Source organism: Eurytemora carolleeae, unplaced genomic scaffold, assembly GCF_000591075.1.
Source record: "Eurytemora carolleeae unplaced genomic scaffold, Eaff_2.0 scaffold642, whole genome shotgun sequence".
Classification (NCBI taxonomy): domain Eukaryota; kingdom Metazoa; phylum Arthropoda; class Copepoda; order Calanoida; family Temoridae; genus Eurytemora; species Eurytemora carolleeae.
This window is the reverse complement of record NW_019396764.1, coordinates 74689-102688: the sequence shown is the minus strand read 5'-3', so window position 1 is coordinate 102688 and position 28000 is coordinate 74689. Positions and strand designations below refer to the sequence as shown.

At 30.7% G+C, this 28000-nt stretch overlaps 1 protein-coding gene across 1 annotated transcript; it reads left to right on the top strand.

Annotated features, from left to right (window-relative positions):
- Nucleotides 1–1239: 1239 nt before the first annotated feature.
- LOC111708355 (glutamate-gated chloride channel) lies at nucleotides 1240–27377 on the top strand. The gene is made up of 18 exons (XM_023481688.1): nucleotides 1240–1255; nucleotides 1485–1742; nucleotides 2332–2389; nucleotides 2825–3035; nucleotides 5341–5398; nucleotides 8605–8698; nucleotides 11051–11109; nucleotides 12044–12107; nucleotides 13128–13217; nucleotides 15431–15513; nucleotides 17600–17681; nucleotides 20567–20619; nucleotides 22827–22954; nucleotides 23670–23771; nucleotides 24121–24216; nucleotides 25767–25852; nucleotides 26635–26706; nucleotides 27113–27377. Exons 3-18 carry the CDS (start codon nucleotides 2340–2342, stop codon nucleotides 27207–27209), a joined length of 1425 nt encoding a protein of 474 aa, XP_023337456.1. The 5' UTR covers nucleotides 1240–1255; nucleotides 1485–1742; nucleotides 2332–2339; the 3' UTR covers nucleotides 27210–27377.
- Nucleotides 27378–28000: the final 623 nt, after the last annotated feature.

Here is a 28000-nt window from a genome sequence, read left to right as displayed (position 1 = left end):
ATTAAAAAATACTTTAGTTTTAAACTAATTAAATATTTAATGAAAAGTATTTGAAATGAGTAGATTTAGTTGAAAAACTTTTCCTGGTTCTATACTTAAGTCTGGTCTATATATATAGATATCTATCTATAACTATATCTATTCTATATACTTACATCTGTTTGTCCGTTTGTGTCCAAAAAAGTAAAAAACGGCTAAATCGATGTACCATCCAAATTAGACAAAAAATTCCTGGAAAATAATTGAATTTTTGTTTTGAAAATGGGCCAATTCGAAAAATTAAATCGGCCAAAATTTTAAATGCTTTCAAAACAACTAAAAGATTATTTATGGAAAGGGAGTTGAAGCGCCGTAAAATCCTAGTGAGTTATATTTAATGAGAACATTCAGACTGAATTATATAAACTATGAATGAATTTTACTAAACACTTTTTTTGTGAAAATGAAATTCCAAGATTATTTCAATTCCTTTATATTATTTCCGAATTTAACTTTCAGAAACTATAATTCAAGAAATAAGTCACAATTACCAAAACTAGAAGATATTTCTCAGTATAAGTGACTTGTTTTTCTTTCTTATCAATTACGAAAGAAAACTCGCTACTATTTTCATCTATATATAAATTTGGTTTGTCTGTTTGATGTATCCAACAAACGTCAAAACGGCTGAACCGATCGGGCCCAAATTTTTTGTGGGACATCACATGACCACAGGGAAGGTTTATGAATAATAAACATTTTAAAAATGTGTTTTAAAGGTTTTTAAATTTATAAAAAAATTTAAATTCTAGAAAATCATGGAATTTTTCTTTTTAATCCTCAAAAAAATTTTCTTCTTTGTTTTAAAATGTAAACAAAAAGAACATGTTCACAATTTAAATAGAAGATGAGCGCGAAGCGCCCTAAAAGCCTAGCAAAAAGGGCGCGAAGCGCCTTGAATTTCTAGTCTATATATATAAATTTTGCTATTCTTTTTGTTTGTTTGTATCCAATAAACGTCAAAACGGCTGAACCGATCAGGCCCAAATCGTGTGTAGGACCTTAAGCGACCCAAGGGAAGGAATGATCAAAATAAAAAAAAATTTGTGATACAAATGTTTTTTTTATTTTTGAAAAATTTTTAAAAATCTTGAAAATCCACAAATTATTTTTTATAAATCCGTGAAATTTTTTTGTGTTTTGTTTTAAAATGTACACAACGAGACCATGTTCACAATTTAAATAGAAGATGGGCGCAAAGCGCCCTAAAAGCCTGGTATTTACATAATACTATGCATATATATATTTAAAACCTTATTCAATAAGACACATATTAATTTTTAATTCGTTCAGAGGTCAAACATTTTGATTTTGATATGCAGCAAGTTTAGATAAAAAAGGAAATGTTTCAGTTAAATCATAAGTAACCACAGTAATTCCTAGTCCAAGCCAAAAGATAGTTTTATCTTCAAGGATTGAACACTTTAAAATCATAATAATGGAAGGACGAGAATATCGAGATGGCTCGGGACAAGAAAATGAGGAGAATGTGGCTCGTACGAGAAATCGTTGTGGCTGGCCTTCTTTACCTCACTATTCTACATACACGAGAAGGAAATTAAAATCATTAAACTTCAAAATCAAGGATAGTATTATTGTTATAAATGTCAACAAATAGAACTAATTAAGAAGGTTTCAGAACATGAAATGGGAGGATTGAACAAATACTTTTATTCATTTTTTAATTGATCATAGTTTTAAAGGTGAGCATTAAACTTTTTTTATATATTTTCAGAAAAAAAAAATAATAACAAATATTTAAGAATGTCGTCTTCCTCATTTCTTTTAATTTCAGTATTTTTGTTATTTTGTAACCATCTTAAATTTCAGAAAATCCTTCAAACATCATTAAAGGAACCTTAAACTGTAATCCAAATATCTTTGCATCATATTAGTTTAAACCTTTGATAATCATATGTCAAATTTTGGCTATAATCAAACATAATTTAAGATTTAAACCACATCAAACATCTCAAAATATTAGGTTTTAAAGAATTAAAAAACTCAGGGGTTGAGGCCAGTGTTCAGTTTCTTTATTTATCTAAAAGTGTGAAAAAGATTGTTTATTTTTTATTTTTTGTAATCTAGAAAATAAAACAGTGTCCGAATTTAATGATCTTGAGTCGCATCTTAAATCCACCAAAAACCGGTTTTGACTAAGCGCTGGCTTAAATCTTGAAGCATTAAATGAATTTTAAGTGGAACAAACCATATTTAAGCCGCGTCTCAAATTTAAACCGCGGCTCAAATTCTTTAAATTCGGCCTCAGAAAAATTAAAAATATGCTTTTAGATTTGAGAATGAAACCAGAAATAATTCTTCTTCTTCTTTATTATCTTCACTTTCATGGGTAAATTATAAATAGCTTGTTATACAATTTTGGTAAATTATGTAAAGGGTGTCATGAAATATTGGTAAATTATGTACAAGGTGTTATAAATTAATGGTGAAATATGTACATTGTGTCATAAATAGTGATAAATTATGTACAGGCCACAGGGTGTCATAAAATAATGGTAAATTGTGTACAGGGTGTCATAAACAAATGGTAAATTATGTACAGGGCCTGTCATAAAATAATGGTAAATTATATATACAGGGTGTTATAAATTAATGGTGAAATATGTACACTGTGTCATAAAGAATGGTAAATTATGTACAGGGAGTCATAAGCTAATGGTAAATTATGTACAGGATTTCTAGAATAATTATGTACAGGATTTCTAGAATATAGGTAGATTATGTACAGAGTTTTACTCACTGTTAAAAAAGACTTTGTATTCAGATGTGAGACGGATAGAAGAGGGTTAAAGGGACGCGGCATTGATTTCTCCAGGGGTGTTGACATCTCCAGGGGCGTTGACATCTCAAGGGGCATTGAAACCTCCAGTGAAGAGGGAAGAAGTATATTTCAGAAGGGCAGATTAATTGCTGATAGAAACAGGAGGGGTGTAATGGAAGTCCAAAGAGAGGAAGAAAAGAACATACTGGATGAGGTATTTAAATAATATTTACATGAGTAAAGTGACTTAATTTGAGGGATTAATAATAAAAGGGGAAATCAGGCAAAGGAATTGAGTCTTTCCTACAAACTCAAATTTTCTAATCATTATATTTTGGTAACCTGATAGTGTAAACCTTTGATGTTTCAAATTTAGATTATTTGATCAAACCGAATTCATAGTTTCAAACATAAAAGGTCTACGACATCAAGTTGCAAAGACATAAGGATTAGAAAACCAGGGAGTGTTGCAGAAGCTCAGTTTCTTTACTGTTTTTTTTTTTCAAATTTGATCATTACTTTTCCAAAATCAATTTGGATATTTTAAGCCATGTGTTGACTACATTTGACTTCAGCTGAGTCCCCTGCTAACCAAGAGGATCTGGCTGATTCCCAGACTCCAGTTAAATTTTTAACTAATCAACTGATTCTATGAAGATTTGACTGATCAGCTGACTTTTGGAGGTTTCAGTCTTATAAGCTGACTCCGGTGGATCTAGCTGATCAGCTGACTCCATGAGATCCTAGGTTGCAGATCAGCTGACCCCAGGTGGATCTGGCTGATCAGCTGACTCCAGGTGAATTTGGCTGATCAGCAGACTCCAGGAGGATCTGGCTGATCAGCTGACTCCAGGTTGATCTGGCTGATCAGTTGACTCCATGCAGATCTGTCTGAACAGCTGACTCAAGATTGATCAGGCTTATCAGCTTACTCCAGGTGGATCTGACTGATAAGCTGACGTCATCTCAGACTAAGATGACTCCAAGATTGAATTGTTTTAATTCCACTCTAGAGTCTAGCAAACAGGATCTTAGCAATTCTTTTTTTGAATTACCAACGTCGTTGGTCCAAAGTAGATTTTTTTTTGCGTCCGTAGTAACAAGATTTCTAAAAGCTACAGTTTTAACCAATAAAAAACAAAAATTGTTTTTAGATCAATTATGTCAATTATAGTTGATAAATATGTTATTGTACATACCCCCTTCTCCCCTCCTAACTTAATGGATTCCCTGTAAACTTTCCTTTGAACAATGTTGATAAAACAATAATTGTTTTGAAAACTCGTAAAAGTTGGTCGTATTAATACTGATTGAAATCTAATTGATCTTCAATCTACTTCTCATTAGACTTTTTCAAACCTTTTGCTTACGATTAGTTTGTTAAGTTAGTTAAAAAATCGTAAAAAAAACTTTTCAAGGAACCGTTCATTATTTAGCTAAGAACTGAACGATTCGTTCGGTAACGATATTTACCATTATTTTGACAAGTTACCATTTGTTAACGATCTCGATTTTAGTAACAGTGTTAATGGAAGATATTTCAGAGCTTAACGATTAAATTTCTTGTAAAATTTGAAATGAAAAACTTGAAGAAAACGTTCAATAACAGCATTAAGCATATTTTTTTTTTAACTTTTCTGAAATTTTAAGTTTATTAAATCAACAGAGTTTTGGTTAAATTCTTTAATTTAATCAAGTTGTTCTAACGACACGATGTCCAAATGTCTAGTGCAGATAAACAAAATGTGAAGTGCAGATAAACGAATACAAGTTAACTTATAAGGATTGTACAGGGTGTCCCAAAAAAATGGAAATTCAGTGACGAATTCTAGATCGTCTTTGTTATAATTAGCATTGTAATATCCAATTTCAAAAGCCATAATATTATTATGTCTGCTAGAGTTTATTTTATGAAAAGGGTAAGAGACTGTAAAGATGTATCTAAAATGTCTACGCAAGATGAACAGTGAATACAAGTTAACTCTGTTTGAATACTGCAATTTTCTTGTTTTACTAAGTACAACCGTATGCAGTGAAAACATAAACAAACAAAATGTGAACATAGCAGGCGAAACTCTTACAGATTACAGCTTTCTCAGTAGGTATCACTATACTGAATCAAAGAATTATTTAAAAAGACGATATCGAATTCGTCACTGAATTCCCATGTTTTTTGGGACACCCTGTATACGCGTATTTTCAAGTTACCCTCAATGCAAAGATGGCAATACCCGCGATTCACAACAGAACCCTTAAAAGTTTTGTCTGATTGATTATAGATTAGATATCAATGTTTATCAATTCTAAAATTATTTGTTTTCAATTGTGGTTTATGGATTTCTATTCTACAGAACAACAAAGGAATTATCAGAATTAAACACTTTAAAATCTAAAACACAACAATATCCTTCACATTATTGATCAGATAAAGGTTTCAAGGATACCATTGTAAATTTACATGGAAGGTCACATGTATTACGCGTCCAGTCCCTTTAATTTAGTTTAAATTATATTTCTAGATCCTCGGTGTTAAGGTTTACGATGCTAGGATTCGGCCTTCTGGAGTTAATTCCTCAGGTACAGAATTATCCATAAAGGATGAGACTTCAGAGACGAGTGTACGGGGTTCCTTGCATTATGTCTTGATTATTTAGTAAACCACCGAAATACAGAATTAAATGCAGAAACAAAAAATCAAGTTTTAATTCGTCATATTTTTAGGGTTTTTGGTCGTTTTTATAATCTCATCCTAATTGTTGGTAACCCTATGTTACTTTGTTGTAAAAACATATCGCAATATCAAAGTACAAAAAGTATTTAGAAATTCTATTATTCGAAACTATATACATAAGATTAGGTATAAAATAATTACTATTATTATTATTATGTGTACTTTCTTGTTTTTGTAGTGTTGAAATCCACAACCCGCTCTATTATTTCTAGAAAAGCAATTCTTGAATTATAAAAATATTTATCTATAGTTTTCATCACTTTTCAAACTGGAAAAATAATGGTATCTTCAATTCTTAACATTCTAACAGATTTAGGAGTACCTTTGTCTTTTGTGAATCGAACATATTTAAGAGTGCCTTTGTGAATCGAACAGATGTAGGAGTACCTTTGTGAATTGAACAGATGTAGGAGTACCTTTTTGAATCTAACAGATGTAGAAGTACCTTTGTGAATCGAATATGTGTAGGAGTACCTTTGGGAATCTAACATATGTAGGAGTACCTTTGTGAATCTAACATATGTAGGAGTACCTTTGTGAATCTAAAATATTTAAGAGTACCTTTGTTAATCGAACAGATGATGGTGAACCTTTGTTAATCGAACAGATGGAGTACCTTTGTGAATCAAACAGATGTAGGAGTACCTTTGTGAATCGAACAGGTGTAGGTGAAGCTTTGTGAATCGAACAGATGGAGTACCTTTGTGAATCAAACAGTTGTAGGTGAACCTTTGTGAATCGAACAGATTTAGGAGTACCTTTGTAAATCAAACAGATGTAGGAGTACCTTTGTGAATCGAACAGATCTAGGAGTACCTTTGTAAATCGGAAAAAAAATTATTAAAATTTGATTTCGCAAATTTTTTTGAATTTTCCACTTCTGAATTTTTGAATTTTCTTTACCACATTTTACTTTATTTAAGCGTAAAATCGAAAAAAGTAAAAGTTTTGAAATTTTTGTCCACAACATCGATAGTTTCTGTTTTTTGGACCTATCCCTTTATCTATATATAAATTTGGCTTGTCTGTCTGTTTGTTTGTTTGTCTGTTTGTTTGTTTGTATCCAATAAACGTCAAAACTGTTGAACCGATCGGGCCCAAATTTTTTGTGGGACATCACGTGACCACATGGAAGGTTTATGAATGATCAAAATTTCAAATATTTGTCTCCATCAAAATTCGATCTTTATTAAATTTTTTAAAATTTTGAAAATCCACGAAATTTGTTGTGAAAATCCGCGAATTATTTTTGTTTTGTTTTACGATGTACACAAAGAGGACATGTTCACAATTAATTTAGAAGATGGGCGCGAAGCGCCCTCTAAGGCTAGTATATATATATTTTTATATGTCTATATATAAATTAAGAAATATCAACACTTTTTGAAGATTAATTAAGTACAATTTGTTTCATGCTTTCGCAATCAACAGGATACTCATAATAATATATTCATATTTATTACCTATAAATATATTTGTGTGTATTAACTATATATATAAGAATGCAAGCCTTGCAGTTATTTCAGAGGTGTACGCATATTTTGTACGGAAGTGTGCTGTCTCTGGGCGATATTGTAAACACAAGACGGATTCGAAGCCTGACATGGGATCCATCTTCCATCCATCCATATAAAAAATCAATGAAATATTCTGGCCATAGGAAACTATTATGTGAAATATGAAAATTATCAGAATTCAATGCTCTTAACCTCCTCGGATACTAAACGAACACTGATGCATCTATTCTTGTTTACAAATTCCGCCCAGAGAGAACTGGTTTCAATATTTACGCAGAGTTTACTCAAATGCAATTAACCTTGCTTGCATTATAACCTTGTATATAACTATGTTTGCAAAAACAGTTCTGAACACTTAGTAAGAATAGGACTGGGCACCTAGTGGGAATAGGACTGGGCACCTAGTGGGAATAGGACTGGGCACCTAAAGGGAATAGGACTGGGCACCTAGTGGGAATAGGACTGGGCACCTAGTGAGAATAGGACTGGGCACCTAGTGGGAATAGGACTGGGCACCTAGTGAGAATAGGACTGGGCACCTAGTGAGAATAGGACTGGGAACCTAGTGAGAACAGGACTGGGTACCTAGTAGGAATAGGACTGGGCACCTAGTGGGAATAGGACTGGGCACCTAGTGAGAATAGGACTGGGCACCTAGTGAGAATAGGACTGGGCACCTAGTGAGAATAGGACTGGGCACCTAGTGAGAATAGGACTGGGCACCTAGATGTTGTGCTTTATTTCACAACATCTTGGCGTCGTTTATAGTTACTTGTCAACAATGGCCAAATCGTTGATTTAACGATTTTAAATCGTCTTTTTTCAATCGTTTACAATGGGTGAAGTTCATTCTTAATTGCCTCGATATATAGAAATTATGAAAACGAAGATATGTACATCACTTTTTATGAGAGCAACCCTGTTTTAAAGTATCTATGTATTTCAAGCAATAGCATGTCCATTATAATTGATGGGAATGTTCCTTGAAATGACGTCATCATTCCATTTCACGATATCTAACGATGATTGGATTAAAGAAAAATTAATAAAAAATATTTCGGTTTATTTCAGAGAAATAACGGAGGTTTTTTCTAAATAATTACATTTTGTTGATTTGCTGTTCTTTTATGAAGCCTACGTTTTTTTTCTTATTTGATTAAAAAAAAACAGTGCCATTGCTAATTACAACCTTGAAAGTTGAGAAATACTTGTACACTGTAAACTAAATTACACATTTTGTGCAAAAAGGGTGAATTCTATAAACAAGAAATAGGGATTTTCTTTATACTAGTTTTTCAAGGCCCGTCGTGTCCCTCTCTCATAGAAACAATTTCAGCGTTTAAATGTTGCTTTTCTAGCCGCCGACTTAGGTGAGTTTAAAACTTAAAAAATCGGGGAATTTACTGTTTAAATTGATGAATTTCTTTTAAAAAACGACATTTTTTGCAATTTTTTGTAAGGTTTTCCTGGAATTGGAGCTTCTTTGCAAAAATGAGAATTTCGGACGTTTTTAACGAATGTTAAATTTATTTCAGAGGGAGCTACAAATATTGGTGTAAATCTAATGATAAGAAGTATAGATAAAATAGATGATGTGAAGATGGAATACAGTGTTCAGTTAACCTTCAGGTACTATAATCTTCTCTATTTGACAAAATGTATGATATTTGGATGAAAATTAAGAAATATACAGAAATTAGAATTAGTATTTTAAAATGTTCAAATCTAGCTACACCTTTAAGAAAAAAATTAATTGAAATTCTTAATAAAAAATAAATTTAATGTTAAAATGTTTAACCCTTCGGGTGCCAAAAAGGCAATTTTATTCTTGCGCGAAAGAAACTTTCCAAAGCGAAAGGAAACTGAGAATATGGCGCCTCGTCTGAGTATAATTACATAGATCCCTATACATTCCAAAGTTGGCTATATTCCCCAAACCACCCCTTTGCAATATTTAACCTTAAACCTGGTAAAGGGTCATTTTTGCACTTTGTTTTTACTAAATACACCCCTTCCTTCCTCTCTCAATACATTTAACAAAATTGCATAAATATGACTTTTAAAATAAGAATCTTTAAAAAAACAAAAGAAAGTCACATTTTCTTATCACAAAATCTCTTCCTTGAACATCAACAAATGAAAGCAACATTTGTGTTTGTGAACATAAACAGGAACTTTAGTAAAGTAAGAGTAGTTTAGCTTATAATTGTTTAAAAAGAAAGTTGAAAAATATTGAATAATATCAAAAAGGATTCTTAAAAAATTGCATTACTTACTTTGTAGCTTTCAGACTTTCATCAGTATCAGCAAAAAAAAATAAAATCTAAATTAATACAATTTACCGAAATTTACTAACAAAAATGAAAGTTTTATGAGGAATATACCAGGTTACCTACAAAGGTTGAGACTTCAGATACGACTGTACAGATTTTATGTCTTTTTCTTTATATTTAGGACTCTCTGCAATTGCAAACTTGTTTCTTTCGTTGCTATGTCAAAAAATAGGCCATTGCAAGACGATATTCAAAACTAATTTTAACCGTGTAATTGTTGCATTTTATGAGTTTCAGGTCGTCTTTGCAGTCTCATAATTTTTGAGTAACCCTGTATTTCAAGTTCAGATATGTTATCTTACCTCTATTTAGGGTTTTTCCTAGAATTCCGGAGCAATTTTTTCCGTTCACCAGAAATTTCCGGAAACTGTCCCCTGAAAATATGGGGTGAACCGGAGCCAAACCAGAATTTCGGAAAATATTGTTCTCGGCTTTCTACTAAACCTATTGTTTATCAATAATTTAAATAAACCACTAATTAGGTTAAAAAATTGCTGCATTATCTTGATTTATAGCTATAAAAGAAATTGACAGGGGGGGGGAGGTAAAACTAGATGGGATTGAAGGGACTGTAAACGAAATATGAAATAATCGTCCATTACCCATTCACAACGGCACCATTGAAACCTTTATCTGATAAAAATATGGAAGATATTGTCGTTTTTCTAGGTTTAAAGATGTTACTTTCGGATGATTCCCATATTTGTTCCTGCAGTAGAAATGCGCAAGTGAATTACGCAAAAAAAAATTTAATTTAAAAAAATTAAAATGATAAACATTAATATATAATTCTTACTTGATTACAAAACGCTTTAAGGGGTACCATTGAGATTAAAGCATTACCAATTTTGAACGAAAAAATACTTGAAATTTTGTTTACAGTCCCTTTAAACAGAAGTAAAGGGGGTGGAGGGCCGAGGGGGGGGTATAGAAGTCCACTTACTGAAGGTTTATAAGAAGCATTTTGTGTCAACAGAACATAAAACATTGAGCTATAAAGAACATACAGAAACTTTGATATATTAATCTTTAACTATCTGTCTATCTGTCATAAAAACTAACATAAATTTAGTTTAAAAGTTTTTTATTTAAAAAGTATCAACATTTTTTTTAATTCTGCAAATTCCAAAAAAGGAAAGTTTCTTTTTTTGCAAAAAAAATGAATGGCAAACTAACAAATTAAAACTATCGAAAGCTTTACTACAGACCAAAGTGATCTAAAGGTTGTAGTCTCTTATGCAAAAATAGTTTAAAATGTTAACAATTACTAATGCTAAAAACAAGTGCTTTGAAGTGGGGTTTGCTCTAAAATGCCGTTTTCACCTTTAAAGGTAGGACTAATGGTAACATGTTTTATACAATATGAATGGACTAAAATGGGCATTTTTAAAGAGAAATGAAAGAAAATTATGCTTATTTTTTTCTGAAAACCATCTGATAAAAACCAAGCACATTTTCGAATATTAGTCATATTCTTAAAAGTTAAAATGTCAATTTTATGAAAGTTTTTATTGACAACCCTTTCCCCCCATTTATGTGCATTGTACCTACAAGAATCACGGTTAATATAGTAAAACTACGTTTAGATGGCGAAAAAGCTTTAAAAACACTTTTTTCAGTGACACCCTGTACTTGAAAAATATTTTAGGCAAAAGTGGTTTGATGACAGGCTGAGGTTTCATGAGAAACTAAGTCCAGGTTTAAAAGGTAACAACTACTAGGATTTTAAATACAGGGTGTCCCACGAAACATTACACTATTAAGACGACTTAAAGGTCGTCTTTAATTTTGGAAATGATTAAGGACATATATTCGTTAACCTAATTGTAGAATTACAATAGTCATAAAATATACAAGGTTTTGGCATTTCCAAAATATGGTCTACCTTTTTCGTACTCTCAATATTACCGGAGATCCATAAAATTATAAAAATTTTCATGCCAGCCATATTATAGTAAAAATGATTTTAAAGTAAAATATATTTGAGTAAAAGATTTTTTTAAACTAAATAAACTGCAAAAAGTTTACAATATGGAAGAAGACATTCAAAACTATTCACAAACTGTCATGTTTCGTGGGACGTTTGATAAATTTTTTTCAGATTTCTACAATTAATGGTTTTATTAATTAAAATTAAATTCTCCAATAATGTTGACAACACAAAAAAGGCAGACCATATTGGACCATATTGGACCATATTTAAGAAATCCGAGGAATAGGAAACTTTTTTATAATTGTTTGAGGAATCTGACTTTGAATTTGAAAGAAGGTTGACGACTGAATGCCAAAAATAAATACAAAGACCAAAGACGTCTTTCAAATCGTAATTTTTCTCTCATGTTGCGTGGGATACCCTGTATGTGAAGCAATTTCATAAAAAGCAAATATATACAGAATTAAAAATTTAACTACAAAAATGTTTATTTCGTAGTTGCTTCAAGCAATTTTTTACCTTTTCTTAAAAAACAGTGAAAAATTTGTTTTAAAACTCCGAAACATGTAAAGACGTTGACCTTGTATTATTTAATAAAGGAGGAGGGAGGGGAATTGGGCGGCGATTTAAGTAAAAATCTGGAAGCCTGGCAAAAGAGAGTAGCAAATGCATCGTACATTTTTTCTTTTACTTAAAAAACTTTTTTAGATAAAATCAAATATCTGACAATCACAGATCCGAGCAAGGTTTGGATGCCAGACACATTTTTCAGGTTAATAATAATATTAATAATAATAATACTTTGTCAGGGTAATAATAACATTAATAATAATAATACTTTGCCAGGTTAATAATAACATTAATAATGATAATACTTTGTCAGGTTAATAATAACATTAATAATGATAATACTTTGTCAGGTTAATAATAACATTAGTAATAAAAGTACTTTTTCAGGTTAATAATAACATTAATAATGATAATACTTTTGTCAGGTTACAAAAACAATAATAATAATAATACTGATACTTGTTCAGGTTAAATATAACATTGACAATAATAATACTTTAGTCAGGCTATAAAAACAATAATAATAATAATTCTGATTCTTGTTCAGGTTAATAATAACATTGACAATAATAATACTTTAGTCAGGCTATAAAAACAATAATAATAATAATTCTTATACTTGTTCAGGTTAATAATAACAATAATAATAATAATAATACTTTAGCTAGGCTATAATAACAATAATAATGATAATTCTGATTCTTGTTCAGGTTAATAATAACAATAATAATAATAATACTTTAGCTAGGCTATAATAACAATTAAAATACTTACACTTTTTCTGGTTAATAGTAACAATTATAATAATAATGCTTTAGTCAGGTTAATAATAGCAATAATAATATTAATATTAATAGTAATAGTAATACCTTGTCAGGTTAATAATATCAGTAATAATAATATTTTACTGTGCCAGCTTAATTATAATAATAATGCTATAGTTAGGTTGAAAATAACAATAATAATAATGATACTTTTTCAGTTTAATAATAACAATAATAAAAATAACAATAACATAATAAAAATAATAATAATGAGAAAAATTTTACTTTTTCCGGTTAAAATAAGTTTGATAATAATCACACTTGATTAGACTTTTAAACACAATCTTACAACATTTTTGTAATTTTTGACAAACTTAATATTTTATAAATAAAAAAGATATAGTCATACATCAGTATCTTTCATACAAATATGAAAATTTATAAATAATTTTATTCAGAAATGAACGAGAAGGAAGAATGCATCGAGTTTTAGTTCCCAATTTATATGTTCGAATTTTTCCAGATGGACATGTTCTCTTCAGTATTAGGTAAGTAGGTAGTGGGGTAGGTAGCTAGGTATATTGGTGTGGGGTAGGTATGTTTATTGGTGTTGAAGTAGCAAAGTATATATGCATGCATAAACATGTGGTTAGGTTTCTGAAATATTCAGTAACTGTTAAGAAGGATGTGCAAAGTACAAATAATTTTGCAAATGGATATTGTGCGGATGATATGGCGTACATTGTTCAAAATTTGTTAGTTTTGGCTTTTTTGTTGTTGAATAAGTCGGGATTTGAGTAAAATATAACTTTGTATAAATTGATCAAAACAAAAAGTTTGCGAGGATTGTTGCAATTGCAGTTTGTAGTATTTATGGTATGCGAAATTATTAAACTTTTATAATTTTCAGAATTTACTCAAGATTTATTGTATAATTACCAAACCATTTAACTTATGAATAATTAATTTATACCTGTATTCAGCTTGCCGCGAAATTTGTTTGCAAAACCATCAGAACGTTAGAAAAAATATTTGCAAAACCAATCTTTTTCAGAAAAATTTAATTTCTAAGCAATTTATGGAAAAATGTTTATACCATGTTTTTTCCAAAATCTTATACAAATTCATAAATAATTGAAAAAGAAATGACAAAATAATCGCCAAGCTTCTGCAAGTGTTGTTACGTTTTTTTACACATGAATATTTTAAAACATGACTTTTCAACTTTCAACAGATCCGCGTGTCTTTTTGACCATACATTGTGCTTACAGGAGGTTATAAAATGACCATATTAAAAAATTCATCAATTTTTAATGAATTTTGATGAAGTTTCGGTATAAACATTTTCTAAACATTTTCAAAGCCATCCGAAGCTTATTTTCGTTGGCTAAGGAAATGACCCACTCTATTTTTCTAATCCGTATAGATCTTTGAAATCTTATGATATTTTAAAGTTTTTGATTTAAAAAATTAAAAGTTTTGAATAAAACTGATATTTTTAAATTCATGAATTATGCTAAATTAACTAGTTCAAAAGTAAACAAATTATAGTATCAGGTTTTAAAGATATAAGTTTAAGAGAATTAGAGTATAGGAGAGTAATAGAAGTATTTTTTTTCAATGTTTTAAAGCACCTTGCGAAATTTGTTTGAGAAGCTTTCATAATTAATTCTGTTTTACAGCTGTGAAGGAAATGAATACATTTCTTAAAGGGAGTGTTCGCAAAAATGAAAAGGGGGTATAGGCGCTGGATTTTCGAACATTCCGGGAAAATATCAAAATGTCGTCTTCATTATCAAAAATCCTCGAAACAGGATTAAATGTTATCAAAAGTAACTCTCAGATCATAAAAAAATTTAAAAAAATATTATGAAATATCAACTTTCTCCAAATGTGTTGAAAAATGATCAATGATTTTAGGTTTTATTATCTTACTGATTTATTAGGAATTAATTAAATCGATTTTTTTACGATTCAGTTGTCTATGGAATTTCTATGGACACTTTGTTCTTTGGTAAATAAAAGTCGTTTTTAACAATTTTCTCCTTATTGACGCAACTAGGGTTTCCAAAGCAAGTGAATTAAACTTGCACGAGATTGCGAGCCCATTAAACTTCTCGCAATTCCGCACAGTTGCGCGCAATTCCTCACAATTGCACGCAGCGGAATTGGAAACCCTAGATGCAACAGCAACAGATAGAAGTAAGATTAGTAGCGATCACCATCAATAATTTTTCAACGTAAGCCTATACCCCCTTTCATTTTTCGCGAACACTCTAATTAAACTGTAACTTTCTAATTCATATCTTTAGAATTTCATGCTTTCAAATTTGACCATTTTTCTTAGGGTTTCTTGATTCTTCCTTTCTTGATTTCTTGTATTTAATGTTTCCTTGACACTAACTTAGCTTAATTTCTTGTATTTAGGGTTTCCTTGACACTTATAACCTTGCTTGATTTCTTGTATTTAAGGTTTCCTTGACACTAACCTAGCTTGATTTCTTGTATTTAGGGTTTCCTTGACACTAACCTAGCTTGATTTCTTGTATTTAGGGTTTCCTTGACACTTATAACCTTGCTTGATTTCTTGTATTTAAGGTTTCCTTGACACTAACCTAGCTTGATTTCTTGTATTTAGGGTTTCCCTGACACTAACCTAGCTTGATTTCTTGTATTTAGGGTTTCTTTGACACTAACCTAGCTTGATTTCTTGTATTTAGGGTATCCTTGACACTAACCTAGCTTGATTTCTTGTATTTAGGGTTTCCTTGACGCTAACCTGTCCGATGAACCTGAAACTGTATCCAATGGATAGGCAAAGATGTCCCATGCAGATAGCGAGTTGTAAGTTCACATATTTTCTTGAGATATATATGTATATGTATATACTATATTCACTATCTGGGAAACCCAACTTTGCCCGGAGTTTTCCTTGTAAAATTCAACTTTCCCAATTTTGAATTTCTACGCCAAATTAAGAACATTTTCGTGGTTCTACCGAGTTCCCCATTCAAAATTTGAGGCAAATCGGTCAAGGGATCAAACATCCCAATATAAAAACGACAGAGATCCCTCCTACATATATATATACAGACTCTAAAACAATCTGTTAGACATTGTAGAACTCACCATGCATATGCATGGTGCAATTTTAAAATTTTGAACATTCCTGAAACATTCCTATTGATTGATATAAATTATAAGCATATAGCACACAAAGTTTGAAAATATAAATTTTGACTGGGTTGAGTTTATGAATTTGAATTATGCCGTAAATTTCATTGGGTTTGAAAGAAATGCAAATCTTCTAAACAAATCTTAAAAAACGGGTAGTTCTTAGTTCATAGTGCAGGAAATAAATTTCCTTGCTTTATGTTCCACAAGAGAAAGGGCCACCAAAATGTTATGTCTGGTCTGCTGTTACTGGAGTTTGGGCACATATTTCAACTTGTAAAACAGCCTGCTTTGAGTCAGTTATTATTATATTTATGATTATAATCACTAGTCTTAATCTATTGTGTGTAATTCTAATTATCCTTATTCTCATCTCTTGAAATAATTTAAATCAATCGATCGGGATTGTTTCATGGATTTCAAAAATGTGTAATATTTTTAAATTGGAACCATGGTGAGTGCTACCAATTTGTCTAAAAGATCATTTTCGGGAGACCTTCTATACATATGTATATATGTATATGCAACATGTAAACATATTTCCCCCCCTTTTTTTCTTTCCCCTTTTCCTTTCCTGACATTTTTTGTGAACACTCATGGGTAGCCGGGAGTGTTATAGGCTAAAAAATCGATTTTTTAATACATTTTTTTCAAAATTATTTTTTTTCCACGGGCAGCTCCGAGCCCTTGATTTAATAATATATAGACATACAGGGTGATTCAGAAAAACGTTTGATTAGCGACGTCTGATGCAAAATTGTACTTTTTAATGCGACTCTCCTGTATGGTATTTTTTCAACATTTTTAAAATTTATTTTTGGTTCTCAATGGTAAAATAAAAAATCCGCGAAACTTTTTCTCTCTCAAAATCAAAATTTCAGAAAAGCAAAAATGTGTATGTATATTATTTCTATCAAATTCTAGATTTTTATAAACATTGAATCACAGAAAATTTGCAAAATTGTAGTAGGAAATTTTCGCTATTTTGAGTTCTGGTCTAATTTTTAAGGAAATGTTTTTTTAAATCCTCTAGTTTATTTTCTTCTTAGTATATTCTAAAGTTATGTTAATACGCTGTTCAGTTGAAAACTGAGGAGCAATTGAAAAACAACTTTTCCTGAAAAATTAGACCAGAACTGAAAATAGCGAATTTTCATACAACAATTTTGCGAATTTTCCGTAATTCTATTATTCAATATTTACACAATTTCAGAATTTGATAAAATATATAGATAAAATATATAAACATTTTCACTTTTCTGAAATTTAGATTTTGAGAGAGAAAAAAGTACCAAAACAAAAATACTAAAAAATATTGAAAATATAACATACAGGAGTTGCGCAAAAAAGTATAATTTTGCACCAGACGCCGCTAATAACACTTTTTTTACTCACCCTGTATGTATATATTTATATTTATATGTATTTATATATAAATATCTATATATACTAGCCTTAGAGGGCGCTTCGCGCCCATCTTCTAGATTAATTGTGAACATGTTCTCTTTGTGTACATCGTAAAACAAAGCAAAAATAATTCGTGGATTTTCAAAATTTTCAAAAATTTAATGAAGATCGAATTTTAATGGAGACAAATATTTGAAATTTTGATCATTCATAAACCTTCCCTGGGGTCCCTAGATGTCCCACAAAAAATTTGGGCCCGATCGGTACAGCCGTTTTGACGTTTATTGGATACAAACAAACAAACAAACAAACAAACAGACAGACAAGCCAAATTTATATATAGATTTAGATGGATGGGCTACTGATCATCTTGTCTATATTTGGAAGAAGGAAGATCCTGTTCAGATCGCTCAAGGGATATCTCTCCCCAGGTAAAAATAGATTATCAGGCCAAACTTTAGAGTTAGATATGCTATAATCTACAATTGACTTGATCTCGATATCCAATGTGATAACTTTTTAGTCAGAGGAATAAATGCATGTCCCCTGTATTTACAAGTATCCCTACCTGTCCCATGAGTTACTACCACAGAATATCTCTCATTTTTTTGTGCAATTATGTTTTTGGCCCAAGATGCAGTCCAATAATCTTTATATTGTTAAATTCTAACAATTTTCAACATTGGCTCTGCTGCTGTGATTTAAAGGTCTTAAGCTCTCAAGCTAAACTTGATGAGCATTTTGCCAATAACTTCTTAACAGCAGGCTAACAACAAGTGCTATATAGTTCAAAAATGTAAATATAAAGGGCTACAGAAAAGCAGAAGTGAGTTAGAGCGGTAAAATCCAATCCCAAGGTGTTGCGACACTTCAAAGTCGACCCTGTCTTAAAAATTGTTGAGACTTTTAATAAGCAGGCTGAATCTTTGTGATGGATAAAACCATAAGTCACTTTTATAGAGAAATGACAATAAAAATAATCAATTTTCAGCCATATCTCATTCATTGATAATCAGTCAAAGGTTTAAAGGTCAAAAAGGTTTCCTTTAAAGGGAGTGTTCGCGAAAAATGAAAGGGGGTACTATTTTTTTAATTAATCTTTTATGTTTTATTTTTTAGAAAACGTTTTTAACGGATTTCTAAAAATGTGAGTGGTGCGTGGAATTCTTAGATAGCTGCGCAAGCGAAAAGAGAAATAAAATTATAAAATTATAAAATATACATATACAAATTTGGCGAAAGATAATCAATGACTATAGGTTGTAATATCTGAATGATTTGTATGAAATTAAATTGAATTTTTTACGGTCTAAGTCGTATGTTGCAATTTTCTCAATTTGTATGGACGCTAAGTTATTTGGTACGAGACCTCCTAATAGACACAACAGATAGAAGTAAGATTAGTAACGATCAAAAGCGCTTTTTTATCGCATTAAGCCTATACCTTCTTTCATTTTTCGCGAACACTACCTTTAATGAAAGCAAGACAAAATCTCTCTTCACTTCTATTCCTTGTTTATATTAATTAATCTCTTATACAATTCTTTAGATAAGTTTTCCTAGTTTGCTACTGCAGTATTTATAACATAGGATTAGGGGTAGAATATCTAAATTGGGTCTGCTTCACCTGCATGAAATCTTTGTACAGTGGGTGTGTAATAACATGAGTGAAATTGTCCAAAACAATATATTAGCATCAACCCCTAAGCATTGCAGAAGAATAATGAGCTAATTAGGTAGCCATCCAATAATTCACCCTTCCCCCCCCCTCTTCTGTTTATATATATTTATATACATATATACAATCCCTTTATTTCTTATTTCTTAATCACATAAAGATATATCTATACTCTACAGACTACACTCATTCATTACCCCCTCCCCCCTTCCAATTCTCATTCATGGAGAATGTTCGGAAAAAATATCAGAAAATTTACCAATTTTTTCAAAACGTTTCGAATTTTAGTATTTTTATAAATACATCTTTAAATAAAGGAAAAATTCTGACACTTAGTTTTCCATAACTTCGAGTTTTTTGGAACCCCTGTGAATTCTTGTTTCTTTACACTGCATCATGGTATTCAATGGATCTTCTTACGTCGATTAGGGTTTCATTAAACTCCTGTTTCTTCCCACCCTTTTCCATTTAATTCCTTTCCCTTCCCAACCTAGCTTTTCCATTCAATTCCTATTTCTTCCCACCCTTTTCCATTCAATTCCTTTCCCTTCCCAACCTAGCTTTTCCATTCAATTTCTCTTTCTTCCCACCCTTTTCCATTCAATTTCTATTTCTTTCCACCTTTTTCCATTCAATTCCTTTCCCTTCCCAACCTTTTCCATTCAATTCCTTCCCCTTCCCACCCTTTTCCATTCAATTACTTTCCCTTCCTGTAGCATTTTCTGTTGTAATCCTTATCACGATCTTTATTATCTATGTTATCAATATATGTCTTATCTATTTCAATGTTGCTCGGACCGGCCGATCCGGTCAGTTTGACTCACCTGTATATAAATAAATTTAGTAACTACATGAACCTTCGTATTATACGGATGAATACAGAGCCTTGAGTTTTGGCTAGAGATAGAGTCAGTGAGACTATAATTAGACTTTGAGTAGCGTAATCTCAGGACCTAGATTTATTACATTCCCACCTTCTTCCATTTAATTCCTTTCTCTTCCCACCTTCTTCCATTCAATTCTTTTCTCTTCACACCTTCTTCCATTCAATTCCTTTCTCTACACACCTTCTTCCATTCAATTACTTTCCTGTCCCACCTTCTTCCATTTAATTATTTTTCCTTCCCACCTTCTTCCATTCAATTGCTTTTCCTTCCCACCTTCTTCCATTCAATTCCTTTCTCTACACACCTTCTTCCATTCAATTACTTTCCTGTCCCACCTTCTTCCATTTAATTATTTTTCCTTCCCACCTTCTTCCATTCAATTGCTTTTCCTTCCCACCTTCTTCCATTCAATTGCTTTCCCTTCCCACCTTCTTCCATTCAATTGCTTTCCCTTCCCACCTTCTTCCATTCAATTGCTTTCCCTTCCCACCTTCTTCCATTCAATTCCTTCCCCTTCCCACCCTCTTCCATTCAATTCCTTTCCCTTCCCACCATCTACATAAATACATTTATGAAAATTAACCTTATACTAGATCCTTTAGACACATTTAGACCTAACTTGTTGGTTAAACAACGTCGTAGAATAGGGGGGGGGGAAGTACATTAAAGATGTACTTACATATCATGATAAAGTACTGTGTAAAGTAACATTTTTATTTAGACAAAATTTTTATAAATTTATTTATTTTAGGTTTGTTGTTGAGAAGTATTCAAGTGATTACTGTACAGTGAAAACTTCAACAGGTATTTATTTCCCCAAAAGAGAAATATTTTTTATTTTTTATCTTATATTATATATTTAGAGTGTTCCAACTGTACAAGTTTGTTTAAGAGTTAATTTTTGTTATTGTTTTGTTATTGTTTTGATCACAGATATCAACTTTTTTATTAGTTTATCAGACTATAAAACCTGAGAACATTTTCAATTATAAGTTTTATAAAGAAATGGACTATCTATCTATAAATTTAGCTTGGGTGTCTGTCTGTTTGTATTCAATAAACGCTAGAACGGCTAAACCGATCAGGCCCAAATTTTGTGCGGGACCTCACGTGGCCCAATGGGAAGGTTTATGAATGATCAAAATTTCAAATATTTGTCTCCATCAAAAATAGATTTTCATAAAATTTTTGAAAATTTTGAAAATCCACGAAATTTTTTTTTAAATCCGCGAACCTTTTTTTGTTGTTTTATTTTACGATGAACACAAAGAGAAATGGGCGCGAAGCGCCCTAAAAGGTTAGTTAATTATATTTAATCAAAGTCATATTTTTCTTCTAAATGTATAATTAACTTTTTTTAATTTTCGAACTTAAAGATATTTTTCTAAAGACAAGTATTTGTAAAGTGGTTTTTCAAAATATGATCTTGAAATCGTAATGATTTTAGAACATCAATTTAAAAAATCCACTAATAAGCATAGATTATAATTGAAATCTAAAATTGCTTATTAATCCGATCTACGTATGGTTATTACAAAATTACTGCTACAACTTTACGACTTCAAATTTCATTTAACTTTGATTTAACTTTTTATTATAGACCAGCAAATTTGTTCTTTTTAGATAGAGTTTTTATCATTGAAAACATGTAAGATATCATTTTAATGTGAAATGAAGTTTTTGCCACAAACTCTGATTTTTCTATCACCTGATGTTGTAGTCTTTTGATATTTCAAAATTTTATTTCTGTTAGATTTAATGTCAAATTTTGAAATATCAAAGATTTACCCCATTAAGTTGTAAAGATCTGGGTTTTAGAAAATTTGAGTTTGTGTCTCAGACATAATCTTTTTTAGTGGTGTTAATCCTTGTAAACAGAAGTTATTTGGAATCATTCCTTTTTTCTCTTATAAAATAATAATTTATATACTTACAACCGGCTACAACCAGGGTTAACAACTTAACACAAGAAATAAAATTTGATCTTGTCTCAAACTGTAATTTTCTAATCTGTTCTAATGGGAAAATAATGTAAAGGGGGGGGGGGGGGAAATTGAGGAAAGGAGGTGGGTGTCGTTAGAGAATATATTTTGAATCAAACCTAAAATAAACTTGACCTAAATATTACAATAATAAAAGTATTTAGAAATGTTTTGAAACTAATTTATTCTATTCTATTCTATTATGCAGACAGAGATAATAAATCTAAACATATTTTTATTCAACATTTAAATCTAACTGTTGAAACTATGGCACTATATATTTAATTGCGTTTTTTGCGATTAAAAAAATATTCACATTGTACTTTGATTTACTATGTGTGCAAGAAAGTATACCTAATGGTTAACTGTACACACGAGTCGAGTATATTTATTAATGTACTGTACCGATGAGTACAGATGTGTAGAAGAGTACAACTAACAATGTACATACAGAGGACTATAAAAAATATACTGTATAGGAGAGTACAGCTAAAAATTTACTGTACTGTGTACAAGAGACTTTATCTAATAATGTACTGTATAGGAGAGCACAGCTAACAATGTACTGTACAGTGTACAAGAGACTTTATCTAATAATGTACTGTATAGGAGAGCACAGCTAACAATGTACTGTACAGTGTACAAGAGACTATAACCAATAATGTACTGTATAGGAGAGCACAGCTAACAATGTACTGTACAGTGTACAAGAGACTATAACCAATAATGTACTGTATAGGAGAGTACAGATTATATTGTACTGCATAGTGTGCATGACAGTACAGCTAATGATGTACTGTATAGTATACAATGGGCTATAATGTACTATTAAGTGTGCAATGGACTATAGTGTAGTGTGTAGGAGAGTACAGCTAATAATGTACTGTATAGTATGCAGAAGAGTACAGCTAAAAATGTACTGTGTACTAGAGACTTTATATAATAATGTACTGTAAAGGACAGTATAACTAATAATGTCTTGTAGACTGTAGAGTGTACAATAGAGTGTACCAATAATTTACTGTATAGGAGAGTACAGTTGCTTGCGGATGATGTTAACCCTGAAGCGTGAGTTCTCCTACTACATGTTGACTATCTACGTTCCTACCTGCATGCTGGTCATTGTGTCCTGGTTTAACTTTTGGATTGATCCTAAGGTTCAGTTAACATTCTATTTTTGGTCCATTTTTGGGACCTTAAAGTAGGATTTCCAAAGTTGTGTTTAATCTTTTAAACAAAATTTTCCTTCAGACAACGAAAATGGGATCAAAACGGAAATTTTGTTCACTTTCGGGAAGATTTTTGTTAAATTTGCGAAATTGGTACAAAATCAAAATTCGCGAAAATATTTGACGAATTGTGTTCCTCACTTTCGCAAATGTAGTTGGAAACCCTACTTTTAAGAGATTCCTCAAAAAATGATGCTTCTTTACATTTCTTGAATTAGTATAATTCTTGACACACTATTTGCAAATGTTGACTCTGATAGAAGATACTAGATTTATAGTTTAAAGGGCACTGTCCCTCTCAGCACTGATGGTCATTGTCATGAGATATTTCATATTTTCAGATTTTTTAAGTGCTCCACAAAGATGTGAGTTGTAGAATTGTATTCTCAATAAGTTTTCTTCTATAACATTATGCAATTTTTGGCAAAAACGATAAACGGTTTCACTTTTTGTTTTAAAAAATCTTTTTGGTGAATATCTTAAGTCAGCGTAAAAATGTTGAATGATGTTTTTTTGAAAAAGAATTTACATTTCTGATTCTCGTCGAGCCTCTGAAATGTTTATAAATGGTGCTCATAAGTACCTCTAAGTAGTTGACAACGCTTATATAATGGGACATTATCAATTGCTTATTTATTTTTAGGCTGTTCCAGCCCGTGTTACTCTTGGTGTTACATCTTTACTAACAATGTCAACTAAAACAGCTTCAATCACAAACTCACTTCCTCCAGTAGCGTACACCAAGGCAAGTAAATGAAATGCCAAAATGTAGCGTTGTAAGAAAAAAAGATTTATTTTGATTTAGAAATTTTATAAATAAAATTTTTATTTAACATTTATCTTTTCAACAATCTAAAACAGTTGATTTTGATTGAATTAATATAAACTGAGAGTTACTTCCACAGTTTACCTGCACTTGATCGTAAATTACGATTTTAGCTATTTTTCCCGGTAAATTGTATTTTTGAAAAACTCGCAATCATGCTGCTGATAAATGTGAAATGCATGAAACAAAGTGTCCTGCAATAACAATAAAACAATAAAATATGTTCTAGACTTATTTTAAGAAGATATTTATTGATAAATATATTAAGGCGGTTGATGTTTGGACAAATGGATGTATCTTCTTTGTTTTCTTTGCCTTACTAGAGTACACAGCAGTTAACGCTGCGGCTAGAACAGATGCAAAGGTGAACCTGATGTTAATAATAGGGTTTCCAACGCAAGCACGACCCACCGGTGTACATTTAAATATCCGAGTCGGGCCTACCTTTGCAGGCCTACTTTGGACTGTACCGCCAATTTACAATCACTAAAGCGGCAGAAGAATGTGCGAGTAGACTTTAATTGCACGCAATTGTGGGCCCTGCAATTCCTCACAGTTGCGCGCAATGGATGGAAACCCTACCTAACAATGCCATGAAGTTGAAACATTTGTGTTCACATATTGTAAATCTTGAACACTTAAAAAATTGAGGATCAGTTTTTAATTAAAATTAAAATTATCCGTGCAGTGATATTGAAAAGGGATTAAATTAGTATATGTAGGTCCTTAGGATATAGATTGATGCTTGGTCCTGAGATTCACATTACAAAAAGTCTTACACAAATATTATTTATTTTATTTGTAAATCTTTCAATCCAAATTTTTTTGTTTTTTAAGAAGTTTGTTTAAAACGTGGACACTGTCCCTTTGATTAAATTCAATGAGATACTTCCATAAAATTATGCGTCTATAATACACCATGGAGTAATCATATCTGCACTGAAATATGTATATTGTAAATGCTGCAAAGCAATAAACAAGCAGAATATATACCCACTGGAAATGCAGAGATTGGCGCAAACTCTCAATTATAAAATAAAATAGATACATATTTGAATATAACATTTATAGAATTAAAATTATGAATAAAAAATTATTATAAATTGACTCTATATTGCTTAAAATCTTATAAGTTGATTTACATTAAATGTGTAACATACTCCTCTTTAAGTTCGACTCAAAAAATCTACAGAAAAAAAATGTTCTTTCAAAATTTATGCGTTAGGAGTAGAAAATTTTTAAGAGATAGTTTTCACATTTTAAAATCTAATATATTCAGAAATAGATAAAGAAGTTTGTTAGCTAAATCTACTAAATTTACAACCTTCTCCCTATATAGGGATGTTAACGTTTTTATTTTTTTTGAAAAACGATCATTTTGTTATGAAAACAACACTGAAAAATCGAAAATGAAACGATCGTTTTTTCAAAAGAAAATGTTTTTTTTTTAACTGGTCGTTTTTTCAAAAATGATAGTTTAAAGAAAACAATCGAATAAAAACCAGTCACAAAAAATGATCGTTTTCTAAAACGATCGTTATTTGTTTTCTAAAAGTTCTAAACAAGTGGGTCGTTTTTAAAATTATCGTTTTTTTCCCATAAACGAAACTATTGAAAAACGAAACAAAAAACTATCGTTTAATGATCGTTTTCAAAAACGATTAACAACCACGGCTAGCATTAAACTTCTTCCATTTAGCTGCTAAAAAGTTTAATTATAGAAAAAAATCAATATTTTTCTGCTTTGACATTACACAATTATGTTCCATGATTTTATATCTAACTTTTAAATTTTTACCTTAATATCAATTACAATTAATAGGGGTATTTTATTCCAGAAAAATCACATCATCTTTTTCTCTTTTAAAATCATCTTTTGGCTGTGATTGTAGAACAAAAATTTTCTTTTTACAGAGGCTGCAGCAAAGAGCAAACTCAGTAAACGGTGTTAGAAAAAGAACAGATAGTGTATATTGTGAAGTTAGCTTGATGCCTAAAAAGTAAGTAAATATTTTGAATACATTGTTCATTGCTAAATAAACCCTGAACAACATTCTAAATACCAAGGTACTAATGCAAGGAAAGTTAATTGCGGTCGCATATTCTCAGAGTACATTTTGAAACCAGTTCTCTCTGGGCGGACTTTGTAAACAAGAATAGATGCATTAGTGTTGGTTTAGTATCCGAGGTTGTTAAAAGCATTTAATTTTGATAATTTTGAAAATTAACATAACAGTTTCCTATGACCAGAATATTTTATAGTTTATTTTTGTGAAAATGGATTCCATGTCGAAGGCTGTGACATCTTTCTTGTGTTTACTTTTCCGCCCAAAGCCAGTACACTTCAGTACAAAACATGCATACACCTCCTTCCATTAGTACCTTGCTAAACACAATATCATATTGTTTAATTCAATATCTTTGAACATATTTCTCTCATTTAAACGTTTAAAATCAAGACAAAGGGCATTGTAAACATTAACTTTAAGCAATGTGTGCAATTACATGTAATTTCCTGTAGCCATAGAAAGGAATTACAGAAAGGGATGAATGTAATTAAAATTATCAATCTATTATAAAGTAATATAAAGTGATCTTAAGTAATATGAAGTAATGTAAAGTAATGTAAAGTAATCAAAAGTAATATAAAGTGATCTTAAGTAGCACCTTTATAGAAAATAGAACAAACAAAACAAGGAACTCCTACAAGCTTAAATAAAAATTACCAAAATTTGTAACAAAAATAAAATGTCTGACGATTATCTCTAATTTTTCCCCCCAGGAGCATGAACTGCATATCCTACTGGTTAAATAGATTCCCAAGCAGAGCCAAGAAAATAGATGTAGTCTCTAGGTAATCATATTAATTTTACATCATTCTAATGATCAAAATGTAACTTTTATCTTCAGGGTTTCCAGGGGAATTGAAAAATTTTAATGCAAATTCTGCATGAAAAATCTTGCAGAAATTTATCAAAAAAAACTTTGTTACCATGCAAAAAAATTAGTCTTAAATCAATATGATTGTGCACTACTATACAGGGGTATATATTTTTCCCTTTTCCATGCTAAATCTTTCTTATCACTGAAATGGAACAGAACAAATGAAGAAAAAAAATTAACCTAGAATACTTTTAAGCAAATGCTTAATATTTCCTTTTTTCCACATATATTTAAAAACTTTAATTAATTCTGAATTCAACATCTGAAAAATAAATACTCCTGTAATCATGATTATAATAATCCATTCTTTATTTCAGAATAATTTTTCCAATTCTGTTTGCTCTCTTCAATCTGATATATTGGTCCCACTATCTGTATGAGGAAGCATTATCAGAAAAAACTCCCAATTATTAGAAACTCTTAAGCTGAACCTGTTAAGTTGTGATTTTACTTTGGAGAAGGGAATCAGAAAGTGTAAGATGAAGAAGTATCATAAAAAATTACTGATTTAAAGGAACTCTAAGCATTGCTAACATTTAAATTATACTTAAAAAAAACAATTTAGAAAATTAAAAATAAAAAGTTGGTGAAAGGACAACCTTTCTTTAAATGTTAGTTGTGTCAGTAAAGCTCAAAGAATAATTAAATTGACTTACATATATCATGCCTTTTGTTACAAGTCTTTAATTTATACTCAAAAGTTCTCTTTAAAGGTAGGGCTGGGCAAAGTTCCTTTAAAGAAACAGAGGTTTTCGAAAATTTTTGTTAACAAAAATCAAAATCCATTAATTTTTAAATCATTAATGAAACGGATCTGCCGTTTTTGAAAAAATAATTAGGGTTAAAAATGTTAATTTGTTATTTTCTGGTTAAAATTGCTTGCATGAAATTTTTTTTATATTTAAAAATTAAAAATCATTAATGGCTATGCTGTTAACAATTTTTTTAGCCATTAACAAAATTCTAATTTTGTAATAACGGTACCATTTATGGCTAGAGCCATTAACAATTGTTGAAAATTTTCCGTTAAGGCTGTTAATAAAATTGAAATCATTAACTAATGGGAATTTTTAAAAAAAGAAAAATGCCATCCTTTAGAATTAACTGCTAACTGAAATTTTTATTTTTTAATGGTTGGAACTAACCATTAACAAAATGGTTAGAAAAAGTTGGAACATGCCCAGCCCCATTTAAAGGGAGTGTCA